Source organism: Sorex araneus, chromosome 10 (assembly GCF_027595985.1).
Source record: "Sorex araneus isolate mSorAra2 chromosome 10, mSorAra2.pri, whole genome shotgun sequence".
Taxonomy (NCBI): Eukaryota; Metazoa; Chordata; class Mammalia; order Eulipotyphla; family Soricidae; genus Sorex; species Sorex araneus.
Window position 1 is genome coordinate 31,396,664 of NC_073311.1, and position 21,511 is coordinate 31,418,174.

The following is a 21,511-nucleotide window of genomic DNA, read 5'->3' on the forward strand; positions in this document are numbered from 1 at the left end:
CCCACCTACTTAAAATGTACAATAAACTCTAAGCTGAGCTTTGGGGGTTGGAGGGTGGAACTGAAAAATGAAAATCCATGGGATCTTCCATTTTCCAAAAGCTCAGAAAATTAAGACTGGAGAGATAGCACAGTGGGTAAAGTGCTTGCCTTCCATGCTGCCAACCCAAGTTCTAACTCTAGCAGCCCAGATGGTCCCTTAAGCACTGCTAGGAGTCACCTGACCCTCACTGGGTATGACCCCAAAACAAAAGCCAAAAAAAGAAAAGAGAAGGAAAGAATGTGTATGCCGACAGATTAAGCAGAACACCATCAACTACTCAGCAGCAACTCTAGATGAAGGGCAGGCGTCCATGATCTTCTCAAAGATATCTTGTCTACAGGTTTAAGATTTTTTTAAACTGAAAATTTGAAACTATGGGATGGAGGGAATCTTTCTGAATCGAGTCTGTCAGCCTCCTTCTTAAGGGCGCAAAGAGAGCCCTATTTTCCAGATTCACCAGCATTTTCATTTTATTAATCTTTAGCACTAAACTATGTCACTGACATCTTTTTTCCCTTCCTTTTCCCCTTTCTTTCATTTTGGGGTCACATCCAGTGGTGCTCAGGAATCACTCCTGCCAGTGCTCGAGGAACCGTAAGGAGTGTCAGAGATGGACTCCGGTCAGCTGCGTGCAAAGCAATCATCCCACCTGCTGTGCTATTGCTTCCACCTCCACACCTGCTTTTTAACATACATTTTAAGCACATTTTTGTTCAGTCGGGATGGGGGAGGGTCACTCCTGGCTAGTAGTAGGGGACTGAGCTGTACTGGAGATGCGAAGTGTTTAGTCCACTGAGGTCTTTCTCTGGTCCCTCAGTTGTTAAATCCTATCACAGATCATCTTGAGAGTAAGCTTTTTCAGGTAATTTCCCTCAACATTCGAGCACAGGTCAAGAACTCTATCATAATATATCCTGTCTCATTATTATTCCGACATTCCCAACTATTTACTGGTTTCCTTTACTAGACTGCAGTTCTGTCTCTGCCCCAGCATATAGCGAGAAGGCCCAATACAGGTGCCTGCAAAGTATTAGCGGAGAACCACAACTGCAAAGTATTAGTGACACAACTGCAAGATAAAGAAGGGTTGAGTGGTAAGAAGCCCTTATTTTTAGGAACAGCATAAAATCCACGGGAACAGGGATCAGGGAGACAAAAGCCATTAGTGTCCGAGGTATAAGGCTAAGTATTTTCTGTCTACCATCTGTTCAAGTAGGTCGTGCCAAGAACCATTTTCAAAGTAAAAATTCTCATCTGTCTATGTAGGTAGATGTACATTCCTAATGTGACAGGGTAGGTTTGTCTTTACAGCACTCTCTCCACTTTGCTGTCTATCATGTCACTGTGCTTACTGGCAGTTTGCCTATATGTAAAATGGAGCTGATAGCTGTTCTGCCTGTTTTACACTGTTAAAAAAAAAAAAAAAACTAGGCGAACATTATAAAGGCACTGGAAAAATAGTCCCAAAACAGCAAAGATTCTTTCTCTTCCCAGTTTCCCAAGGTTCTTTTAGGTCCTACTTGCCCACTTGATTCAAGACCAAATGAGAACAATTTGCCTCTGCCCAAACAAGAAATTAATCCTAATAATTAATAGATTAATAGTCAAAATTAGTAGTCAAAATTAATCTGACCATGGCAGAGGTCAGAGGTTGAGAAGTGGAATACAGGAACAGGTAGGCTTATCTTTAGTGTCTTCGATGTATTGAAAGCCCACCATAAAATTAAGAGCCTAAGTCACAGCTACAGATGATAGGTCTGTAAACCTGAAAGAAAAGCGGTTATTCTCATCACTTATGGACACATTATAGTTCAATAATAAATCACACACTTTCCCTACTTCTTTTAAAACTGAACTTTTCTTACCTAGGAGAGAATTTTTGGTTAAACAAATTATACAACATCCACAAATACCATAAAACTCTACATTAATATAGAAACACTTAAAAAAAAAAAGGGAGTGGGGAGACAAAAATCAAAGCAACCAGCCTAAAATGGCAAACAACTGGCTCCATACTGGTCAATTTTACTCATATAATATGTTTATTTTACAAACAGTTAAGAATCAAGATACTACCTTCATTTTCAGCTTTACAAAGTCTTTTTTTTGGGGGGGGTTCTATTAGATCAGTTTCAAATCACATGCTTCTGGGAACCATGCAGCACAAACATGTTTAAAGGCATATACTCAAAAATTTATAGTAGTTTCACAAATCCTAAGCTACAATTTTATTCCCCATATTAATTGTCAAGAGTTACCATGGAGATAAGCTCACAGATTTTTCTATCTAATCTTTGGTTGCAATTGTTCCGCCTGTTATCTATCCCGCTCAGAAATAAAACAACAACAATGACAACACTGTAAGGTCTCAATCCACTTACGAAAAGAAAGCTTTATGAAAAGCCTGAACAATGAATTTAAACATTAAGGAGAAAATGGGAAACGTTAGGTGTGTGAAGTAGGAAATGTTAATTTCATGCACTTAGGAACACACACTCACACCCCACAGTAGTAGAAGCAGTAGAAGAGGAAAACACTACATGTGTAGGGGTAGAAATATTTGTTACATCATGATGCTGGCTGGCGATGGAGGGTTGCCGCCTTAGAGCCCCCTGAATGGAACTTCCACTCTGGAAAGCATTCACTACATCCATCTGCAAGGAATCAGAGATTGTGACAGCTTGCTCAGCAAGAGAGAGAGAGAACAAGAGAAAGGACCATTCCATCTATCAACATATAAAAAGTAAAGAAAAAGGCACTTTTCATAGAGCAGATAAATAGGCAAGAGTAGCATTTTGAGATGAAGGGTGGGGGGAAAGCTAGGAAAAAAGTTGCTTTGGGGCATAGAGTCTTTTGTGGTCAGTTTAAACTTTCACTCACTCCAGGCACCAGTACTACTTTTTGAAAGAATTAAAGTTTTGTGGCCACGGGTTGGGAAGGCTAGAAAGGAAGCCAAGGAGCACATTCAAAACTCCTCCCCAGGTGCAAAAGCCCTCGTCTCCCGCTCCCGGCATCTCTCCTACCTCGCTACCAAGCCCATACCTGTGTCTGGATTCTGTTCAGACCTCTAAACCACAAGATCTGGCCACGCCGCAACTCCCTCTCGGCGTGATCAATCTCTTCCACATCCTCTGCTAACTCCTCCTCAGGTATTTCTTCCTTTTGTGTTCCATGACCAGCTTCTTTTAGGAATTTTAAACGGCTAGTTGGAATTGTTGAAATAAGCTACAACACAGGGGAAAGATCTCAGAAATGAATCGTATCAACAAAAATAAACCTGACCAATTTTAATCCAAAAGGAATGAAAGCTGCAAGCGTGTCCAACTCTCTTCGGCCAATGAAGCACTGAGGTTCTGTCCATCAGGAATCCCTTCTCCCAGCAAAAATAGTCTTCTCTTAGCTACATGAAAGATTCACGCGGGAAGGGTAAAAAAAGCTTTCTTGAATGGAAAAATAATTACTTTCTTTTTCATACTTTAACATCAACATTCAAACCAGTAAATTATGCAACCATGCTTTGATCTATTAACTACCTTTGTATCAAAACAAAATGGCAGGTAGGTTTACTGGATGCAAAACAAGGTTCCATTCACTAGTGCTGTAAAAATTTAGTGAGAAGAAACAGACCAAGATTCAAAAATTCCCTAAGGCTAGATTGAAAATCATTTTGATTAGCAAATGTACTTCCTTTTATGAATTTAACTTACTGAACATTTTATTAGCAATGATTCATAATGACACCAAAAAGGAACAGATGCCATTGGAAACATAAAGGACACCAAAAGAACCCAAAAAAACGTATAATCATTTCTATCAGTAATCAATCCCTCAAGAATTGGCATTTCTGAAGGGAAAGAGATGCAGTCATATATAGAACTTTCGGAGAACATTTAGTTCAACCACCTAATTTCACAGATGTGAACAGGTTCAATACATGCAACATGGGATGCATAGCTCATGGGATGACTAAGACCTTTGGTTTCCTGACCATCTAAAGCAGGGATCATTCTAACAAAGTACAAGTCAACAGGAGGTGTCAAGCAAAGACAGTAACTGATGTCTGCAGAGCATGTATACTGTACTGAATTTCATCTTCCTGAAATCAGCCATATTTTTTTTGGAGGTGGTGGGATTGTTTTACCTACGAGGGAACATTATGAAATAATTAGAGTGACAAAAGAAAAAGAAAGGTGGACTAAATATGGATCCTACTTAAAAGACTCAAAGAGTTCTTCAAAATTAGTTATGAGAAACCTCAGAACCTAGACACAGAGTATTAAAAAGAGCGAGAAGGCACATATAGATTGAGTTAACTTTAAGTAAACCTGGACGTTTGGCTTGACTTACATGCTGAATGGGAAAGAATTCATTCATACAAGTTATACTGAAACTTAGGTTCATGTTCATTTAAAAAATGTTGCTACAAATTCATTTCCAGTTGATTTCTTATTAAGGTAATGAATTTAAAATGAACAATGCACACATTATTACCACTTATCTTAGAAAAACGTACATTTGGAAGTCAGTTATCTAAAACAAAGTGAACTGCATTTTATTTTTCAGGCATTGTATTTTATACATACTGCTAAATTCATTCAATCCTAATATTCAGTGATGTCATTTTTCCAGATATTTCTATGGAAATATCATTAATTCTATGAAAACAGTCTTCAAGTCAACTGAAACTCAGTATTTTTCTTATGCTACATTTTAGTAAAAATTAAGTAACTAAATTATTAGGTCTGAAGTATACAATATTTTCATATTTCAATAAAAACTTTCATTTTGAAAATGCAACAGATCACAGAGCAAAAGATATTAGCATCATAAACAGTTACAAAGACTCTATTAGACATCTCAAGTTCTTTCAAATAGGTGTAATCATAATAAGCAGCAAGTGACATATTAGGACAAATACTACATTAAAATACAAACATATCCTTGCATTAATGACTTTTCTTGGCCCAGAATGGTTATTTAGAATCAAGTAACAGAACTCCTTAAAAAAATACACATGAGAAATTTAAAAAACAAAAAAATCGGTATGAATTTGAATGAAAAAAAAAATGGTAAGAATTTTACCTGTCCCCAGAGTAATGTTCCCATTCCTAGGAATATGGACCAGAGCCACTGTTCTATCGAAAGTTCTGAACAACTGAAAGGTTTTCCGCCAAACTGCACGATTATTATCTGGAAGAATAATAGTAGATTTATTTTAAATCTTAAACATTTTTAAAGCATGTACTTCAAAAACGACGCAAATTTGTGTCTTTTAAATCTAAAGCAGAATAACTGCTACTTGAAGTATTTCAAATACATCCCAGCTGAAAACAAGACAAATGAAATAAAGTAAAATCTCTGCCCCAACTTTTAAATGCATATTTTAAGATTATGCTCACCAAAAAAGAAAATAATTAAGAAAATAGATTATTTTCAATCCATGTGACTAGATTTTTCTGGAATTCTCTAAATAATCTATGCTTTTCCACAAAATGTAAAGATATATACATATTATTTTAAAAAACGTGTCTTGTTTTCCTTTACACATCTGTTTATTCCTACTTTACATTTAGACATCAGGACTAATATGGGCTATGGGAGTTGAAGAACAATTTGCATGTGCTAAAAAATACTGTCAGGTCTGGTGGCAGGAATTCAGAATATGCTCCCTTTAAGAGGGGAGAGAAATCCAATGAGATGCATAAATAAAGTTCTTAATACAAGCTCAAGCTTCCTTTTTTATTAAAAAAAAAATGATTTTTTTAAATAGGAGCCACTCCCAGAGAAGCTGGATGGAAATGCATGGGATCATTGTGGAGACGTCCAGTGGAAAAAAGGGTCATTTGTGGCGGGGCCATGTGGTCAAGTAGCTCAAACTCAGTACTGCAAATGCTAGGCATGTGCTTTACAACTTAATCTTTCTCCACCATCCCCCTTCTTATTTTAAAAGAGAAACAATGATTTACATGATTAATTTAGCTTAAGAATGCTTTCATTTTAGATGTGGAAGATACGAAACAATGATTTGTTTTAAGAAATTCTGAAAACAAGCAAGCAAGCAAGCATTCACATTCCTTAACATATACCAATACAATACATATAAATAAATGTGTAGGAACACTTTCTCCCTGTGTTCACTCAGCATTAGAATGTTGTCTTTTAAATTTATAAAGACGGACTGAATGAGGTTCAGCAATTTTCTAGTAACCACAGTGTTGCTTAAGAATCTTTGAGTTGCTAATTTAAAATAAAGGGAGTTGACAAATCAAGGCACTAAGGCACTTAAGACTATTTAAGACTTCATATGTCCTGTCTCTCATAATTATATGACACGATCTAATGTAATTACCCCTAGTTTAAGGATAAAGAAGTTGTAGTTTATTAAGGCCACATACCAACTAAGAGGCAACCCTTGATCTGACCTCAGTAGAAGCAGTATATTGAAGACTCTCCAAGGGATAAAAGGAATTGGCAGTTATTTCCTAAATGTATTTGTATAAGAGCAACTCAAAGACATAGTAGTTCATGTAGTTTGAAAGCAGCAATTCTGTGTTAATTACTTTACAGCAGGAAAGTATATCAGTAATAAATAGACAGTGGCTGTTTCACAGGCCACACTCTGAGTAGCGCTGGCTTATTTTGTAAGGCACTGAAGAATAATACCTAGCACTTTTGGATATACAGTCATTTATCAGATTGGCTTGTAGAAAGATATATTTCTGCAATCCTCATCTTATAAATTAAAAACAGATAAAAATAGTTCTTTGTTTTGGGTGGGCTGTGGGGTGGCTTGGGTCATAGCTGGCAGTTCTCAGTGGCTATTTTTGGCTCTGTGTTCAGGAACGATGCCTTGTGGTGGTCAGGAGACCGTATCTGGCGCTGGGAATTTGAACCCTAGGACCAGTGGGATACAAGTTAAGTGCCTTAAGCATGGTACTGCCTCTCCAGCCCCCAAATAGTCAACAGCAATGGAAAGTTGTAATTTTAACATGTTATGAATGATCCTTATAAACTTTTAAATGATTCTTATAAACTTTTAAATATTTCCAGAAACTACCTGTAAGTAAGCAATGCTTCCCCTAAAATACAGAAACTTCAAAGCTAAGAGAGAAATGGCTTTTAGAAAACAATTCTGGGTTTTGCAACCTATAGTATACAAGGTATAGGCTCACTAAATTGCTGACAAGTCTTTGACCTTTGGAAGCAAGCACTGTCACTGACTGCATTGTTGAAAAATCCAATTAAAAAATTTCAAATCCTATTTATACTGACTTCCTGCACTGATTTCAGCGTCTATTAGTAATAATCATTTGCATAGAAGAGTACCAGAGAATCCAAGGCAATATAAACACATAGGTGTAACAGACAGCTTTATAAAATCATCATAATGCAACATGATTCTAACTTTTTCCTTCAAATGACTTCTGGAAAACTGAGGATAATTTCAGTCTTTCTTATCTAATCTCAAATCTACTCCTGTATCCCATTTTAATATTTCCTTTCCTATTTTGCACCAAAAATATTACAAAAACTGAAAACTAGCACACACCAATTCAGCACGCAGTCATTTCAGAAGGATATTCATTAGAAAAAGCATTTAAAGATGTTTGGTAATAGAAATAAAGCTATTATTTTATTTAAAACAATTTTTACAACTACCATTAACTGTTAATAATAATCACTCTAGCTAAATCAGAATTGGTTAATGATAAATAATCTTATAACAAAATTTATTAGTTAGAATGATCAGAATTAGAGTGAGCTTAGGTATTGCAACCATAGAAGCAGTGTGTAAATCAAATAGTATTAGCTTAATACATACTTTTGGGGTAGACTTCAAGGGCAAGGCACATTTCTACTTGCATTATATGCAAAGATGTTTAAAAGATTCCAATCATGTCAATACAAAGGAGCCCCCCACAAGTATCAAGAAATTTCTGGATTCCCTGCTTACCTAATGTCCTCCACATAATAATAAAATTTGAAATGATCTTTTCTAGTTACCCACCTGTACCACAAAAGTGCCTAAAACAATTGTGCAGAAGATGGCATTATTAAAGATTCCTTCAAACACATTTCTTTCACCATGAATTTTCCGGGCATTGATTTCGTTGAAAAGTTGCATGAGCACAAAGGTATTGAAAACAATAGTGTAATGTTCCGAAGGGGGAGCATGCAAAGGAGCATTTCTTCCACTGTCAATATCAAAAAACTTTTCCCCTGAAAGAATGAAAAAATAACTATTTTTGTAATTATCATAAAGAATAACATTACAAGAAAGAGTAACAAAACCTAGTCAGATACCTGATTTCAAATGCACAGAGTTAGAAAGGACCCAGTACTTTCTTGTACAACTCAATCTTGCTTTATGAATAAGGAAGTCAAAACTACCCCAAACTATGTCGATAGCTTCAGGATCACAAATCTAAGATGGTGGCGGCAGAGTCGGAACAAGAACCGGGCTCTCGTCACTTCCCCCAACAATTTATCATAAATCCTGCCCAAATTTACTGTGCCTACTAAGAAAGAGGAGAAATCAAAAGACAAACAGGGATTCAGGGATGGAACTTAGATTCCTAGAAAACTTGTAATATTCAAACATCTGGGATATTAGCTTGGAAAAGAAGCCTTATTAGGCATTGAAATCTTACCAGCGAACAACAGAGTAAAGACAACTACAAGTTGATAGAATGCATGGCCCAAGATATTCTTCATCATTGTGCGGGAGATGAGAGGCTTATTTCTACCATAAGGTTTCCGAAGCAAGAGAGACTCAGTGGGGGGTTCAGTTGCCAGAGCCAAGGAAGCGAGCGTGTCCATTATGAGGTTTACCCACAGCATCTGCACAGCTTTAAGTGGTGAATCCTAGAAAAGATAGTTTTCCTAATAGATATCCACATCTCTTCAAGGACTCAGCAATTTTCAGAAAGCCTTAAGGACTTAAAAATTTAAGACGGAGAACGGGATCACAATTTATTATTAACTAACCTGAAATACTGGGATTTACCTTATTTAAATATGTCAGTACTTAAAAAAAAAAGCAGGTTATACTTGCTTTTTCTTTAAAAAAGACGAAAGTTTCTGAGGCTGGGAGACAGTACTAGAGTTAGGGAGCCCGGCATGTGCTGGAGGACCTGGGTTTGATTCCTGATACCACATGGTCCCCGAGCACTGCTGGGGGGGCCCAAGCCGCAGCACATCCTCGAGCCCTCATGCTGAACCAACAGTCTGGTGGGTGCGGTGGGGCCCGGGACGCCCTGAGCACCATTTGGGAGGAGGCCACCCCACCCAAAACAAACAAAACAGAGAACAGAAAAAAAGAGACAAGTTTCAAGAAACAAATGGTCAACCTACTTGAGTAATACAGGCACCCGTGAATGCAACGATCACGGCCACCACATTCACAGTTAGCTGGAACTGCAGGAATTTCGAGATGCTGTCATAGACATTTCGTCCCCACATAACCGCTTTGACAATGCTCGTAAAGTTGTCATCCGTGAGAATGATATCGGATGCTTCTTTAGCTACATCGGTTCCGGCAATACCCTAGTAAAGGAAATTCTGTGAATTAGACTAAGTGTTTAAAATACGAATCTTAAAGAGCCAAAAGGGTAACTTCAAAGGATCAAAATATTTACTGTGACACTTAACACTGACGGAAGGTGATTGTAGTTGTTTGAACACATCTCTCACAGTCTACCTGAGCAGAAATGGAACGTAATGAACGAAGCACTGAGGGTAAAGCTTCTACTGGGTCCGAGGGGCCGGAGACAGAGCTCACTGGCAGAGCACATGCCTCGCCTATGAGTTCAAGCTCTGGCACCTCTCAAAAAAACGAGGTCAGAGACAGAAGTGGACAATGGCATCACACAACTTCTTTCAAAGTTCACACACAAATACAATATTAAAAACTACAGTATGTCCAAGACAAAGTCAGTAGAAAATGTGACAGTGCAAAAAAACCTTGGGGGCTAGAATGAAAAACCAGGCATACCTTAGTTAATTTTTTAATTGAACTGTACTTAGGAGATAGACCATATTTTTATGATACACTGAAGGTTTGTAGCAAACTTGCCTTGAGAAAATCATGGACATATTTTGGAAATTTCATAACATTTCAAAGCTTATTATATTATGCTGATCTAGGATCACAATCTTATAATACTGCTAACAAATAATCACAAAGGCTCTGGTGATGGTATTTTTTTAAAGCAATCAACACTTCTGAGAAAGTGTGTTCAAACTACGGTACGTACATTTTTTGGTTAACTACTATGTCACTGGGAAACCAAAAATTTGGTGTGACTCACTTCGCTGATCCTAGAAAGGAGAATTCTAAGTCAGCACCAGGGACAAGAAGAGAGGTAACTTTTCTCTTATGAAAGCCAGAACGGGGTAGCACTGGAAGGAGGGGTAACAGTAAGACTGAAAAGGGTGAATTTCTTAAAAGTACATAAACAAATACTTAGACTAAAGTGTTTGACTAAGCAAATACTTGGGGTCAGGCCGAACTAAAAACAGCAATGCCCTTCAACAACCGAATGGTATGGATCAACAGAAATGAAATACAACTATAACTAGTAATAAAAATTAGTATCATAAACACAATGATAAAAATAGAGTTAAAATAACAAATACTGACTTGTATCCCAGCACTAAAAAGACAGGGCAGTGGGATGACAGTGATCTTGTTTCTTGCCCTGCACTAACTGATCTGTTCACTAATCTGTGATATTCCACTCAGTGAGGGTCTTATAATTTACACACTTTTCTCTATGTGTGTTCACAATAAAAAGTAAAGGCCATTTGGTGCCCAGAATTCCTTCAAAAGGAATTTATGCAATCAGTCAATTTGCCTCTAACCTGGAAGAAGGCTGACTTTTACCTACTAAAGAGGGTATGAATGAGTATATCTACATTAAAAGGGACAAAATATTGTGGCCTCCAGGAGTAATTTATTTTTTAAAAAAGTGGTTAAGAGTCACTGTGCTTGACTGTGAAACCCATATTACTCAGGAGCGCCCTCAACTATATCTGAAGATTTTTAATTCCAGAGGAAAGTCCTACGAATACTGAAAAATTAAGGTTCCCTGAAGTAAAGAAAATTACTAATTTTACTGAGAAGTTTTTGTTTGACAAGTCCTGATAGTTAGTTCTAAGACTACTTAGTTTATCAAGCGTATACAGGTGAAGATGCAAAGACTGAAAGATGCCTCTCTAAGAATGGACCTGACATCTGAAGACTGCACCCAACTACAGAACAAAGACTAAGCCACGTAGCATATGGAAGTATGGATTTTGCAGAGAAAAAAAAAATTAAACTGTTTCTTTAAAAAGTGCATCAAAGAGATAAAAGGATATAAGTAACAAAGGAAAACTTAGATGCCCAAATCTCTTGGAAATTAAGTACATAACAAAAATGAACAATAAGAAAAGTTGAAGAATAATTTCTTTTTAAAATTAAAAAAAAACTATTAAGGCACCATGATTTTTATAGGTGAGTTACCTATACTATTTTCATAGGTAACTATAAGTGCGTTTCAGGAGTACAATGTTTCAACACAAGTCTCGGTGCTAATGCTCCCAAATTTCCTCCCACAACCCAAGCGGCTTCCTTGACAGCCACATCTTGAAGTTTGGTTATTGTAATTTGGATCTCCTGCCTGCAGTACTACTGGCGCTGTCCATTATATATGTGTATCTAGACATGTATCACATATGTGCATGTATACCTACCACACCTCTGTGCCATCGATGTGCTCAAGGTCCCTGCCTTCTACCTGTTACCTCAGAGAAGCTGAACAACTATTTCTAAAAATAAAGTAACTGCCAAGGTATGACACATAAAGAATCCAAAAAGACCCAAATATAGGGTGGGGATTCTACAAAGAAGAAACAGTGAAGAACGAAGACTAATTTAAGAAAATTTTACTCAACTGAATGAAGGACATGGGTTTTCAATTTGCTCTGAGATTGTCAATATTTCAGATAACCCCCCAAAGAAAAGAAGACTTATTTACCTTTCCACGGATTAAAAAAAGCAGCCTTTCCCGGGCTCAAAATTCAAAACAGTATGTAACTATTTTGAAGGAACGAGTTCAAATTCTGAATGAAAAGGATCTGAAACCTAGATTTTTATACTAAGACCAAAAATCAAGGGCAGAGGTAAAAAGGGGATTTCAGTCACAATTACGAAGTGTGACTCGTAACTTTCTCTGACAACTATTTACTGGAGAAGATGACTGTCCTTTACGAGGGAGTACACCAAACATGATAGTGAACTCAGGCATCAGAAAACATAGCATAGGAGAAGGAAATCCTCAGATATGTGGGAAAATGAGGACTAAGCAGCTGGTCTGGCACTCAGATCAGAATAAAGCATGTCCGAAAACCGGAAAGATGCCTCTCTAAGATGATGAAACTGGTGAACTTGCCAGATGTCTCAGAAATACTGAAAGAAGACTAGTGACATACTAATAAGTATACAGAAAAACTAAGCAAATAAGCAAACAATAACAATGGATAAGGAATATATGGAAAAGATAATATATGGGAAGGGGAGCACATATGTGAAGAGAGATAGTACTGGAATTAAGGCAACTGCCTTACCAGTGTGACTGTGGCCTGATCCCCAGTACCCCATATGATCCCCAGCACTTCCAGGAGTGATCCCTGAGCACAGAGCCAAAATTGATCCCCGAGCACTGCCTAATATTTCCTCTTGTACCCCAGAAGTACAGGGAAACAAGAGTATACAAGACAGTAATTATTGTAGACACAGGTCTCATCTTGAAACAATATTTACAATCAAAATAAGAACTATATATTGATATGTAAAGACCAGGATCTACACTGATGAAAAGAATGATGGGACAAAGTACACATTATTGTACTGGGCGGTTAAAGTGTGCACACCTGTAAAAGCATTATAATCTCTCCACCATCATTAAAAATCAGTATCAACACTTACAAACAAAACAAAACAAAACAAAACAAAACAAAACACCAAACAAACCACACTTGGCTTAGTGAAAGGACAGTAGAAAGAATGTTTCCTTGCAATTGGCCAACTACAGTTCAATCCCGAGCATCCCATTAGAAGCCCAGCCAAGAGTAACCCCTGAATGCAGAGTCTGAACTCTGCTGTATGTGGCCCCCAACCAATCAAACCCCTCAACAACCAAAACCAAAAAAAAAAAAAAGAAAAAGAAAAACTCATTTTATAATTGCATAGAGATAAGGAGGCAAACAAGGAAAGAATCACCAAAATAGTTGGTTTCCTCTAGTCAAAGAGTGAACTAGATATATTGACATGAGTGGGTCATCTCACAGCACTACTTGAGTTTTACATGTTATTTTTTAATGCTACTGTCATGATGATGTTCAATTTCAGACTTTACTCAAAGACTTGAAAGAAAAATCTTAATTAAAAATTTTAATTCCCAGCTCCTTGATTCTTTTATATTTTGGAAGTTCAACACATTTACAACATCTAAGCCAACACATTTTTCTGCATTTAATCATTTCCTGTCTTTTATAATTGCCAATTTCATCACTCCCTTGCTTAAAATTCTTCAAAATTTAAAAAGTACATTCATGAATCACTTACTGACCACAATTTTATGAGAACTCTTGAGTAAATTTATCATTGTATGAATATTTCAGGGTTGGAGTGATAGCAAAATGGGTAGGGTGTTTGCCTTGCACGGGGCTGACCCGGGTTCAATTCCTCCATCCCTCTTGGAGAGCCTGGCAAGCTACCGAGAGTATCTTGCAGGCACGGCAGAGGCTGGGAAACTACCTGTGGCGTATTTGATAAGCCAAAAACAATAACAAGCCTCACAATGGAGACGTTACTGGTGCCTGCTCAAGCAAATTGATGAGCAATGGGATGACAGTGACAGTGATGAATATTTCTGAGTATAGTTAAGTAGACAAACCTAAGTGCTTGTATGGTTTGTATTTTACTACATAATCAGCCACATTTTTCATGTATATTCATGAGTATTCCATACATTCTAATCTTGCATCAAAATCAGTTTAGCAATACTTTTTTTTTTTTTTGGCTTTTTTGGGTCCCACCCGGCAATGCACAGGGGTTACTCCTGGCTCTGCACTCAGGAATTACTCCTGGCGGTGCTCAGGGGACCATATGGGATGCTGGGATTCGAACCTGGGTTGGTCGCATGCAAGACAAACGCCCTACCCGCTGTGCTATCACTCCAGCCCCTAGCAATATATTTTTATTGTTGCTTTTGGGCCACATGTGGTGGAGCTCAGGGCTTACTCCTGGCATGTTTGCGGGACCCTACTAGTGCTGGAGATTAAAATAGGAAAGCACCTGATATGCCATGCTGTCTTTCTGTACCTATAATAAATGATTCCTAATACATACCTGCGGAATTTAAAATAGAAGTTTCTTGTAATGGTTGTAAAGACACTCTCTTCCCACAGTATTTTAGCAAAAAAAAAAAAAAGGGCATAAAATCTGTGACAATTATGGCTAAAAAAGTATGCTTATGCTGTCTGATATACCCTCTATTGGGACCACAGTTTTATGCAGTATATCGCTGATTGCCATCCAATTTGACTTTAAGTCCGAATAAAATCTAGTTCCAAAAGGTTTGGGAAATGTTTCATTATAAAAAGTCAAAATTCTTTATGGGCTTTTCAGATTTGTGTGATAATGTGCAATGTCTCCAAACTTGTTTTACTCTACTGAAAACCTGCTTGGGAAGTGCTTATCTGTAAGATAAAAGACAAATTCCTGGGGCTGGAGAGATAGCACAGCAGGTAGGGCGTTTGCCTTGCACGTGGATGACCCGAGCTCGATTCCCAGCAGCCCGTATGGTCCCCTGTGCACCGCCAGGAGTAACCACTGTGCATCGATCACCAGGTGTGACCCAAAAAGGAAAAAAAAAAAGGGACAAATTCCTTATCTTAGTGTTCAAAGTGCTTTGCAGGGGATACCGTATTAATCCACCCGGCTCCTCATCCCATTACCCACCAACACCTTATCCTCTAACAATTATGGTAAACCACCTATAACTCAGTGGGTCCCTTGGCTGTCTTCTACTACATGTTCTTTCTCCTTCCATTCAAGAGGCACTTTCTTCCAGAATGTCTTTCTGGGTTGAGTGCCCATCAGGAGGAACTCTACTGGCTACCACTATGCTTAATTTTTTTTCTTGTGTTCTAAGTCTTTAAAAGGCAGCAACTACTCAACTCTAATTCTAGGTGAGGCCTGGAATATTAAAAAGAGTTTCTTAGTGTGTGAAAAGTAAATTAATCTCTCATTAACTGTGTAAAAAGACACTTAATAACTATATGTGTATGTGTGTGTGTGTGTGTGTGTGTGTGTGTGTAAAACCTCAGGAGCTTGTTTTCTAAAGAAATTGGAAAGAATGTGACTGAACAGGGGAAAATGTCAGACCTCCCTGCAAGCCAATACTACAAACACATTAGAATCCTTTTATATTTTGTAAATGTACATTTTATTTTAATGAATTTGCTAAATACAGTGTCCATGATGACAGTAGTGTTCTAAATTGCTACTTATCCTTGAAAAATAGGAAGCTTAAAAAGATACCATAGATAGCAATTTCTTGTTATTCAATGCAAGTTTTGAGACAATTTTATTTTTCAATCTTAAGACAAATGAAGGAACTGAACAAATACACAAAGTAAATTCAAGTTTTAGAAAGAGTGCTCTCAAGTCCAAATCACTAAGTATTTACTCTTTTTCTAGGTTAAAAATAAATTTAGGTTTTTGATGTACTACCTTAAAAGAAAAAAAAAGTGCACAATGAAGGCTTCAGGACTTACAAGCGAAGCAAACCACCTAGATGCTGTATTTCTGTTCCACGCTTTACTTTATATCATTTTCTTGGTTTGTTTGCCTTGGGGCAGCCCTTGGTGGTGCTCAGGGCTTGCTCCTGGCTCTGCGCTCAGGGTTCACTTCTGGCAGGTTTGGGGGACCACTTGCAGTGCTGGGAACAAACTCAGGTCAGGTGCATGCAATGCAGATGTCTAACCTGCTGTACCATCTCTCTGGCCCTAGTTTGTATTCGTATTTAAAGTTCTTGGTATCTGTCTTACATTCAGTTTGAGAAGAACTTTTTCTAGGGGTGAGGAGGGTGGGGGTAAATTTTTAAGCGTACAGTACTGCAAAAAGCTATGGCTCAACTGGTAGCTGTATGCCAAATATGTGTGAGGCCCTGGGCTTGATTCCAAGTAAATCATGGCCCCTGGAGTACCACAACAGTGAAGAAAAAAAATCACTATACATTAATGCCATTCTGCTCAGTTCTCTAAATAATAATAATATGCAAATAAGGGGGTTGGAGCGATAGCACAGCGGGTAGGGAGTTTGCCTTGCATGCGGCTGACCCAGGTTCAATTTCCAGCATCCCATATGGTCCCCCAAGCACTGTCAGGAGTAATTCCTGAGTGTATGAGCCAGGAGTAACCCCTGTGCATTGCCGATGTGACCCCCGAAATGCAACACAACACAAAACAAAAAAACACAAAAAAGCCAACAAACTATGCAAATAAGTATTGAGATATTCTCTCTCTCCCCTCCCCTCTACCTTCTCCTCTCCCCCTCACCCCCTTCTCCTGATTTAGAGACAAATGGTTTTGGAACGCAAAGTCTTTCATGTTTTATAAAGATAAAACACAGACCCCATACCACACAATTCTCCCAAAAGAGACAAGCATTCTCTGAAAGCACATTATTGTCTGTACAAGCGCTATGAATATTCAAATATACAGTAAATGGGCCATAAAACATTCTCACAGCAGTTTAAAATGCATTTTGCAATAAAAAATATTTCAAATTTAGGAAAGAAGTTTCTACCTCTATAAATTTCTGAAATTGAGAGTTTTAATTATAGATTTATATTTTCCAAAAATAAAATGTGATGAAATTAAAATTAAATATTAAATCTTCTGTATTGAAAACATAAACATTTATCCCAACAGTGAAAAAAAAAAAGAAACTGGTTCAAAGATATAACAATCTAATTTTAATCATTTAGGTCATAGCATAGCACTGTCATCCCACTATTCATTGATTTGCTTGAGTGGGCACCAATAACATCTCCATTGTGAGACTTATTGTCACTGTTTTTGGCATAATGAATATGCCATTGGTAGCTTGCCAGGTTCTGCTGTGTAGGCAGGATACTCTTGGTAGCTTGCCAGGCTCTCCAAGAGGGATGGAGGAATCAAATCCGGGTTGGCTGCATGCAAGGCAAATGCCCTACCCCCTGAGCTACCGCTCCAATCATTTAGGCTGCATATGTATTTCTATTGACTTTATAGTAAACAATTCATAACAGTATTTTGTCTGTAATCTAAGAAAATAATGAAATTCTGAATTTTTAAAGAACCAAACCTAAGTTGAGTTAATAATTCTCAAATTAAAATTTTTCAATTACTCTGGAGAGATGTTTGCAGTTGAGTAGGAGATTCTCAACTATAGTTTAATGGCAATAAACATTACTGTTCTAATTAATTCTACCTCCTTTTTAAGAGGACTACTGTTAAAGTGCAACGGCACTGATTTATTTTACAGGGCACAGGCAGATGCATAAACTTATAATAAATATTCAGAACTAGTCAGTTATCAGATTTTATTTTATTACATCAAATAAAGGTTAAGGCATATAAACAAGGCATATAAATCAGTTTACACTTATAGATTATCCTTCAAACTTTTTCTTTTTGTTTTTATTATTTTTGTAGGAGTTACCAAAGCTCCATAATGGAGGTACTCAGTGCTCCATGGTGTTGGGGATCCAACACACAGATACACACACCGACACACACACACAGATACACACACAGACATAAACACACACACACACACACACACACACACACACACACACACACGGCTCAGCCACCTCGCCCTTGAGAGGAAATATTATAATCAACAAAATTCAGTCAACAAGCCAACACATGAAACAGAAAACAGTCAAGTACATTTAAATGCTGACATGGCTAAGCTCCTACCATTGCAAATCCGACATCAGCTTTCTTCAGTGCTGGGCCATCATTGGTACCATCGCCAGTGACAGCCACGACCTGGCGCTGCTCTGAGACAGTGCTGTCAATTATTCCTGAAATGAAAGTCAATATTTGTGCTATAAAAACATTGTCTTTAATTAACAAGGCAATTCTGCAGAATATAGACTCTGACAGGTTCTTTAAGCTCGAGGTTAAAATACAATTAAACAGAGAAGAGGAAACTACTGAGATACTGGGCAACGATCAGATGCAGCAACTCAGGTGACATGAGGAGCAATATCCTTTTTTAACCTGGAAGACTGACAAAGCCTGAGGTACCAGAAGGAAACATGTACTCAAATGTACTGAAAAGTTATCCATGATTCAACCTAAAATTTACTATTACTATTTGAGGAAGCAAAACACATCCCTCTGACAAGAAATTGAAATTTCCTCACCTTTAACCAGTGTGTGTTTGTCAGTAGGCGATGATCTTGCGAGGACTCGGAGCTTTGGCCAGATCTTGTCTATTCGTTCTTGCTCAATCTATAAATTTTTGTTGAAGTTACAATGGGCCCGAACTTTAGTCATTAGAAACTATCTTGTATGTGTATCAGTGGTTCTCAAAGTAGGATTGACATTAACAGGTCAGTAACAGTGAGGATGCCTGTTAGAAACTTATTAGAAATGTCCATTCTTCAACAAGGCTGCAGACCTATCCTAATACCCTGAGCGGAGGCCCAGGAAGTTTTAACAAGCTCTCCAGGTATCACTGATCACAAACTCTATGATCAAAGTATAAACTTCCCCACTCCGTACGAAAATGAGACTTTCTCCTTCTTCTTTTGTTTTTTTTTGGGGGGGGCGGGAGGGAAATCACTTGGACTATGTTTAAGGGAGGACCTGGAAGTGTACAGGATGAAAGTAACAGGGTTCCCGCATGTGGAACATGCACGCCAGCCCTTTGGGCTGTGTAATTTCCAAACTCAAGAGTTTGAGATGTCCTAAAATATGCTTCATACCAACCTTTCATACTATTGTCCTTTCCTCTTTCATACATCTGTCATTCTGAAATGACCCTAAATATGGAAAAAAGGCACTCACTCCCAACAAGGACAATTTTCTTCATCACTTACATCTTTCATTTCCTAGACTGCTAGAGTTCTTCCTGTTTCTGGGGGGTGCAGGCTGCATTTTACTCATGTATAATGCTTAACATACAGTGCATATCCCATATGTAACTTCAATAAAATTCCTAGTATGTATCTCTACATAAAAATATAGCCCTTACCTCTCCTTTCTCATTTCGAATTCTTCTGTTGAAATCTTTACCTTCTAGGCATAGGAAATCTTCCCCCGGATGTAAAATACCACATTTGGTAGCAATAGCACGAGCTGTGTTAATATTATCACCTGTAACCATCCGCACAGTAATTCCAGCCCGCTGGCATTTCTTTATTGCATCTGGTACCTGGTTTATATTACAAAACAAAACAAAACCAAACCTAGTATCAGGTAATTAATATGAAAGAAAACTATTATCCCCAGAGGGGCTAAAATTCCACTGAATATACATGTATATGTATATACACACACATCTCATATTTTAACAAATAATGACAACTTTAACTTGTTAAGATACTCAATCTATTTTGAATTATTCTCCCAAGACTTCTTCCCTCTTTAAACTGCTTTATTTCCCAAGGACTTTTTATTTACTTATTTATTTGGTTTACCGAGCAATGTTTGGGAGGTCTGAAGGCCCCAGTGGTGAGTATCGGCCAAGTGAGCTGAAAGGTTGAGTGTCAAAGACCCGAGTACTTAATGCTGCTTGGGGGTTGCAGTACCGGGGATATTTAGGCCACCCCAAACATGTTTGGGGAGTACATGGTGGGGAATCAAATAGCAGGTAGGCAGGTAGTTAGGCATGCGGCTTAACTGCTGTACTATCTCTCAGCTCCCGCTAAGGCTTTTTAAGTGTTTATTCTCTTGACAACTATTAGGCATCTTTTCGATTGTTTGCCTATCTTCCAGGATTTCGTGCCTAGAGTGAAAATTTGGCCCTGTTTGAGGCTATGGCTCACTCCCAGACCCCTGACTCCCCTTGTCTATTTTTGGTTCTATCTCCTTTGTGACTAATAACTTGCAATCTACATCTTGTATCTGCCTCCCCGAGAACTGGATTCATAGTTCATCAGAAAAGGAGACAACAGAATTTAGACATTCAAAGGAGAGAAACCATGTTTTCTAAAACAAGTCTTCTTAAACTTTTCCCACTCGGGACCAAAATGCAACACGGGCAAGTGCTGCCAGAAAAACCTTGGACTCATTTTGTGGCTGATTTTGAATTAACTTTTGATCACTACATGTTCAGAAACCTTTTGCTGCTGCTTATTTTTCAGAACCTCCACATTCCACGATATAACCCCATGTGGGGTCATGTCCCAGAGCTTACGATGGTACGTTCTAAACTACATCGAATCTCCTACCTACCTTACTCTACAGAACTTTAAGTAGAGTCCTGCACATTCTAACTCATTATGCCCCCTGCCCCTATCTCTGTTGCATGTTGCCTGCGATTACTTGGTATCTGGGATTTTATTGTTTCTTCCTCTTCCAAAACACCTGGTACACTTGAGAACTGAATTCTTTTCTGAATATACCGAAAGACTTAAGAAACATGTGATTGCTCAACTATTATATTGTAAGCCATAAAGTTCTCAGCTTATAAAAGATTCTCAAAATTTAGCCTCTGAATAGTGTTCCAGATTAATCTTTAGTGTTTCTCCTCTACAAGCAACTTGACAAACAATTCATATTTGTTTCTGTGCTGCTGCTTCTGAAGATTCCTTTGTCAAGAAAATAATTTTCTCCTCTTCTTTAAGCAGAAAACTCTTCACAGTCAAACTACTATAGCACAGGGTGCAAATGTAAATACCTACAAGGCCATGGTGCCAACAAAGAGAAAAAAACACTGGATTGCAAAAGACCAGAGAAAATACCTAGTGGTGTTACTCAGATCTAGCTAATTTCCACTAGGGTGGAAGGACCACGTGTGTTGACAAACCATGATTTTGTGAGACAGCGAAATCCAAGGTCCCTTTGTGATTTCTCAATACGTAATCTTTTTTTTCCCCCTCTCCTCTTTCAAGATAGAAGGTTAAATTTTGACTGCAAGTGCCTACTTGTAATTTCTATTACTGCAAATAGTTTAAATGCAACACACCTAGGAACTTTCCTGGCTTGTTTTAAATAATTTTACCATTACAAATATCTATTATGACACATTGTACACAACATATAAGTTACCTGTGCAATACCTTTCACTCATATAGGATCAGTCATTAAATTGGAGCTTAATACTTGTTAACCACTGAATTAAATTTTATCTTTGGGAAAGTAGTCATGTTTAGATATCTGGGTATGTGTGTGCATCTTCCAGACAGGATGCTAGAGA

The 21,511-nt window shown here is 37.9% G+C and overlaps 1 protein-coding gene across 5 annotated transcripts in view; it reads right to left on the reverse strand.

Annotated features, from left to right (window-relative positions):
- ATP2B1 (ATPase plasma membrane Ca2+ transporting 1) overlaps positions 1 to 21,511 on the reverse strand; it is a 135,209-nt gene that overhangs the window by 9,727 nt on the left and 103,971 nt on the right. For 3 of the 5 annotated variants that reach the window (XM_055118371.1, XM_055118372.1, XM_055118373.1), the window contains 9 exons: positions 19,346 to 19,525; positions 18,513 to 18,600; positions 18,061 to 18,167; positions 9,397 to 9,588; positions 8,694 to 8,907; positions 8,051 to 8,262; positions 5,125 to 5,232; positions 3,085 to 3,267; positions 2,610 to 2,696 (listed from right to left, as the gene is read on the reverse strand). In XM_055118371.1, coding sequence (XP_054974346.1) covers positions 2,610 to 2,696; positions 3,085 to 3,267; positions 5,125 to 5,232; positions 8,051 to 8,262; positions 8,694 to 8,907; positions 9,397 to 9,588; positions 18,061 to 18,167; positions 18,513 to 18,600; positions 19,346 to 19,525 — 1,371 coding nt within the window. Of the gene's footprint in view, positions 1 to 2,544; positions 2,697 to 3,084; positions 3,268 to 5,124; positions 5,233 to 8,050; positions 8,263 to 8,693; positions 8,908 to 9,396; positions 9,589 to 18,060; positions 18,168 to 18,512; positions 18,601 to 19,345; positions 19,526 to 21,511 lie in introns of all 5 variants that reach the window. The other 2 variants (XM_055118375.1, XM_055118374.1) reach the window with 2 other exon arrangements.